General features: G+C 35.2%; 1 protein-coding gene across 3 annotated transcripts in view; it reads right to left on the bottom strand.

Moving 5' to 3' along the window:
• Positions 1-322: 322 nt before the first annotated feature.
• The window catches only part of LOC122790732 (adenylate cyclase type 2-like), a 1,393,058-nt gene continuing 1,386,730 nt past the window's right edge, over positions 323-6,650 (bottom strand). For all 3 annotated transcript variants that reach the window (XM_044058316.1, XM_044058314.1, XM_044058315.1), the window contains exon 26: positions 323-1,644. In XM_044058316.1, coding sequence (XP_043914251.1) covers positions 1,492-1,644 — 153 coding nt within the window. In that variant the 3' untranslated portion in view covers positions 323-1,491. The remainder of the gene's footprint in view (positions 1,645-6,650) is intronic.

Raw genomic sequence — 6,650 nt, 5'->3', positions numbered from 1 at the left:
AAATGAAAATTATGGAATTTGGCATTATAGGCTGGAACATTTGCTCAGCAAAGCTTATATTTCTTTTCAAATTTTGTTACTTGTTAAATTGCCCTGTACTTAGAGTCTGTTTTAATTTGGTTGCATACAGATCCACTAAAACACTGTAATAAAATCCCCACAATGATATAATAAATTACACTTAGCAATGAGTATGTAATTCCTAGAATTTCGGGTCATGGAAATGGAATTTCATATACTTTTCTGTTTCATGAACTCTGAAAAAGGACTTTCTTTTGGACATGTTTTTCATTTCAAAAGCAAAGTTTCTAAACACAAAGACTTCTAATGGAAAATATGAACATTTATTCTTTGTACTTTTATTCTTTGCTCTTACTCTTAGTTAATTCACATGTTTGTTATCTAACTAATAACAGCCTTGAAACAAAAGAGTGGATAAGTCACAGATATTCACAGCTGATGTTAATGTCGTTTCTTCAGCGTTCACTGGCAGACAGGGTATGTGAATGGTGATTAGTTCAATTACGCACAATATTTCAACAACAGTTTAGCTATTCACTTTTCCTTGTGTCTCTCACTTACCAGCTACCTGTTCTTTATGTCTCTGGTGGACACAAGTGCCACAGATCAGTATTAGTAACAGTGAGCAACCAGGTGCCAGAAAGCACTTTTTGTAGTGACTCAATAAATTCATATTGTCCTTAGAAGCCATAGTTGTATAGACAAAAAAAAAAAAAAAACATTTCTAGCCACTTTATTTAACATGGATCTTACAAAAGAGAAAACTTCTTGGATTCCACTGACAAAGGGTCAGTAATAACTCACAACTTTTAAATTTTTCAATTCGAACATCATCCATACTACAGTGTCCTTTAAATGCATCCTGTCACAACCTGATAACATAAGAGTGAAGAAAATGCAGACAACAAAAATGGGGACGTGTGTCTTCACCCTACTCACATCTTCGGTGTCTCTTAGTCTTATTTATTCTAGCCATGGCATGACTGATGGCATTCCTTTTTGCAAAAACACAAGTACAATTTTGTTCTTATTTGGATTAACTTTGAGCCTTTTCTGATCCAGAACTGAAAACATTCAACAGTTGAAAGTATCAGTAAGGGTTCCATTCCCATTGGTAAGGTTTCCTTCAGAGCAGTAAGGGTTCCATTCCCATTGGTTAGGTTTCCTTCAGAGCAGTAAGGTTTCCATTCCCATTGGTTAGGTTTCCTTCAGAGCAGTAAGGGTTCCATTCCCATTGGTTAGGTTTCCTTCAGAGCAGTAAGGGTTCCATTCCCATTGGTAAGGTTTCCTTCAGAGCAGTAAGGGTTCCATTCCCATTGGTTAGGTTTCCTTCAGAGCAGTAAGGATTCCATTCCCATTGGTAAGGTTTCCTTTAAATATATGTACATGACTACAAGAGCTCAGTCTACTGGATGTGCGAGTCGAAGCACCATGATACGTGGGAAAGTGTCCATTTCACAGTTCTCATTATCAGCTAAGCATGTTGCCTTGTGAAACTGACCTGGCCATATCTGTAGAAACAAAGTATGTGCTGAGTTCGCCTTTCCCTTTTACCTTTATAATGCCACGGTTTGTGCAGGTATATCCTAATTTCTGAAGAATGATGGCTGTCTCCTCAGTTACCTACAGAATAAAAGACAGAATAAGATAGATATGATAGCACTTATCAGTAATTAATAAACATCAGCATGTATGACATCTATATCTGCTGTCTAGATCTAACTATAAATATAGATAGAAAGATAGACAAACACATGCATATGTGTGTGTGTATCTATATATAGGTGTACTGAAATAAAACAAAATACCCAAAGATCAACATTTACAAACCTGACCACAAAAAGCTGACTTTGCAGATGTTGACACTACTATGCATGCACTAAGCAACAACCTTGGTGCCTGCAAAACTTAATCTTAAACAAATAAAACACTCCTGCTAATTATACATACTAATTCCAAGATTTCACAAGAAAGGTGCAGTCTCACAACACTGGTGACTATCTGATTATCTATATAGTCGACCATATTTTGTTGACTAACAGATGTCAACAAATAATAGATTCAATGTATTTCAGTGGCTCAATACACATAGTACACACACACACACACACACACACACACACACACACACGCGCGCACACTTTCACACACACACGCACACACACACACACACACACACACACTCTCTCTCTCACACACACACACACACACACACACACACACACACACACACACACACACACACACACACACACACACATACACAGGATACCCAGACATTTCCAACTGGAGTAGCACCAATGGGTCTAATCAAAATGAGTTTAAAGCCTTATTTAGATGTACTACAGAACTCCATATGAATTGCAGGAGTCAGTTCTGGGCACTTTGAGGATGCTGTGAAGAGCACTTTTGCTAATATCAAAGATTGGAACAATACCAATTTCACAAACTTTAACCATACTTTGACTTAGGAATGGGGTCCAGTCCCATCATGGTATTAGAAACCCAAAAGATTTGGAGAAATTAAACTGAGTGAGAACACTTGTATGTGTGTGTTTGTGTGTGTGTGTGTATGCATTTTTGAATATATTATATATTATCACACATCACTGCAAGATGCATCATCAGAAGCTGAGCAATGGAATCAACTTGTGATGCATTAAAACTGCAAGAACAAACAAAATGCCAATGTTTTATTTCAGAGGTACTGACTTGGCCATTGACCCATAATGATCTTTAGAAGCCAAGCCATACAGTCCCATGAAGTTCTTAGCCCTTATATTTTAAGTACAAATAACCCAGAGATTAGCAGAACATTTACATGCTACCCCATCCATGAAGGACAAGTTTGCCAAATCAGAGGTATATGTGTGGTTATCCATCCATTTATCTAGACTATGTTTGAATATTGTAAGGGAAGTACTTTGCTTAATGTAGAGAGGAAGGTCATCATCATTGTACCTGCATCACCAACAGTTTATCAGCTCGCATTTGTCATCACTAAATGATCAAATTCAGACAAATTAACTAAACTACTAAGGCTTGCTCCACACTTTAGTACACTAAAAACACATAATTTCAAAATACAAAAAAATATATAAGATATCAAACTTGCAACAAGACTAAAAGAACAAGCTACATAAAAAATCACTGCAGTAAAAAATATAGAAATAAACAAAAACATGTGCGATTTCTGTAACACTGAGAAGCAAAATGAACCATTGACTCTTCTTGCCTACACATTACCTAAGAGAAACTATAACATTTCAAAATGCATATATTTGAAAAAAAATCAACATTAAAACTAATATAAGCAGAAAAATACTTACCAACCCTTACAAAGTGCACAGAATTATACAAACACCAAATAAAAAATCAAATCCCAACCCTTACAAAGTGCACAGAATTATACAAACACCAAATAAGAAATCAAATCCCAACCCTTAAAAAGTGCACAGAATTATACAAATACCAAATAAGAAGTCAAATCCCAACCCTTACAAAGTGCACAGAATTATACAAACACCAAATAAGAAATCAAATCCCAACCCTTACAAAGTGCACAGAATTATACAAGCACCGAATAAAAAATCAAATCCCAACCCTTACAAAGTGCACAGAATTATACAAACACCAAATAAGAAATCAAATCCCAACCCTTACAAAGTGCACAGAATTATACAAGCACCAAATAGGAAATCAAATCCCAACCCTTACAAAGTGGACAGAATTATACAAGCACCAAATAAGAAATCAAATCCCAACCCTTACAAAGTGCACAGAATTATACAAACACCAAATAAGAAATCAAATCCCAACCCTTACAAAGTGCACAGAATTATACAAACACCAAATAAGAAATCAAATCCCAACCCTTACAAAGTGCACAGAATTATACAAACACCAAATAATAAATCAAATCCCAACCCTTACAAAGTGCACAGAATTATATAAGCACCAAATAAGAAATCAAATCCCAACCCTTACAAAGTGGACAGAATTATATAAGCACCAAATAAGAAATCAAATCCCAACACTTACAAAGTGGACAGAATTATATAAACACCAAATAAGAAATCAAATCCCAACTCTTACAAAGTGCACAGAATTATAGAAACACCAAATAAGAAATCAAATCCCAACCCTTACAAAGTGCACAGAATTATACAAGCACCAAATAAGAAATCAAATCCCACACTAGAATGAATGAACTGACCTTCCATAGTAGAACAACAAAAATCCACTAAAAATGAAAGAGGAACTGAACAAATTAAATTTAAAACCTACAAAAAATTCTCAGTTGCTATCTCCCATGACCACTGAACTATCCAAGAAAAACATGTTAAAAAAAAACATTTCTGAAGGTAAACACTGTTTGTCCCTTCCCCAAATAACTATGACTGATGTCACAAAACACAGACCTAACACTGGGAAACATCCCTTATATAACGGATCCCTAGTGAACTGTCAGCATTCAAAATTCTGAGTTCTGAAATGCTTAAAAAAAAAGCAAAAACAAAAAATGCAGTGAAACATGATGCAACGTGCACATTTTGATCAATAAATTAAGCATTTTTGTGCAGAACTTTCAAAATATATATTTTGACTTGAGTCGCTACCTGGGGATTTAACTATTCTCATCCAACAGTTGGTGAAATTTGTACCTTCCACTTTTTCGGATTTGTGAGAGTGCAACCACCTATCTTTGTGGTATGTTGGTTGTTCTACTCAGAATGCCTTGAGTCATAAATTTCCCATTGAAATGATAAATGGTTTGTCAGAAGCAACAAATTTATACTCATGTTGCCTAATTCTGATAAATTTCAGTGTTTGGATGACAGAGTGAGGGGTTGTTATCTTTGCAATTGAAAGTATTTGAGCATTATTTAACTAAATATAGGAACCTGCAAATAACAACATTTATTTAGCCTAATGTATCAGGGTAAATTGGGTTCCAAAGGGTGTGCATTGGTGGAAGCTTCCAGTTAAGTTGGTAGTGTTGCACCAGAGTTGCTTAGAGTTTTTCGATTGGATTGGTACGGAAGTTATGAAATTAATTATTGTGGACAATGAACACAGACTGTGAGTGTTAGATGATGAAATTAAATCTTGCAACACTAATATTAAGAGAGATTTGTTGTTTCTATCATATAGTCATGATTAAAATGTTTTCATGGGGGTTGATGAGATATCTGTTCACTGCAAACAGTGGAAACAGAAGAAACTGAAAAGGGACAAGTTGGAATATGAGGAGAGATGTGTGTCACCGTTTTGGCTATGTTTGGAGCTGAAGGTGTTTCCAATGAGTCAGATGAACCTGCTGGAGCACCAATTTCTGGGATGTTTTTCTTTTAGATCCAATTCACTGAGAATATTAGACAGGTTGAAGAATGAGTAGAATCAACCTCCAAATTATCATATCAAGGAATTCATTTGGATATGTTGGAAAGAAAAGGGAGAAACAAGAAGTGTTTAATTGTGAGTAGATTCAGTGTTCAGTGACATGTTGAAAGCATGTTAAAATTTGACCCTTTCACAATGGTTATGGTTTAAAATTTTGTAACTAGGGTCACATTGTGATTAACAAGGATAATGTTTTGCTATTTTACAAGTGTTTTTATTTTGGCTCAAATTTTAGAGCTGATTTGGCACGCTTATTGGTACAACTTAAACTGTCTACTTGGCAACTCAGTTTGAGAGTGTTTTTTGGTAACAATTTGGATGCAGCTTGCCACACAGTTAAAAAGGAGGGGCATTTTTATCACCACCTAGCCCTATGATTTCCATTTTTGAAATGGTGTGTGAATAACAGTTTAGAAATTGTGACATTAACACACATCATGTTGATGACAACTTGACAGTTGGTGAGAGAAATAATTTGAGACATCTGAGGGGTAATAAAAGCATTAGGGTGGTGGCATGGTGATTACAGTCCATTTGGATTATTCTAGAAAGATGTTAAATATTTTAAATGATACTTCTACATATAATAGGGTTTCCCATACTGAGGTTAACATGGAATATGCCAAAACTGACTAATGTCTGTATGATTTGGTTTGTCAAGGTAGTATTTCTAATCAATTATATACATTTGTAAATGTAGCCAAACCAGTAATTCCATACATTTTCGGTATACCTAAAATTCATAAGAATGTTGCCAATCCCCCTTTGATGCCCCGTTATAGGACCTGGTAAAGATGGAGCCTCTGGCCACATTTATTGATTTTTATTACAAATTACTGCTAGAGAAAGAAGAGCACATTGTTCAGTATTCTTACCATTTATTACAAATGCTTGATGACATTCCTTTTAAAGCAAAGATAATATTTCTGAGAGCATTTGTTGTTGATTTAATTCTGGTTATACCTCATGATGAAGGGATACAGCATTTTTCCAATATTTTAGTGAAGGATGAAATGAACGGTCACACTGACATTCATGTGATTCTTGAGTTTTTGGATTTGGGTCTACGTAACAATTTTGTCTTTTTGAAGGAAAGTTTTTCCATCAAATATCAGGGGTTGCTATGGGTGCTAAGTGTGACCCCATTTATGCAAATTTAGTTTTAGCTGACAGGGACATTGGTTTGTGTTTGGTTCTTCATTTTTCAGGATGATATTTCAATATTT

This window comes from Protopterus annectens, chromosome 16.part0, assembly GCF_019279795.1.
Source record: "Protopterus annectens isolate FY-2018-M chromosome 16.part0, PAN1.0, whole genome shotgun sequence".
Lineage (NCBI taxonomy): Eukaryota > Metazoa > Chordata > Ceratodontiformes > Protopteridae > Protopterus > Protopterus annectens.
The sequence above is the reverse complement of the archived record's forward strand: the minus strand, read 5'-3'. Positions and strand labels throughout refer to the sequence as shown.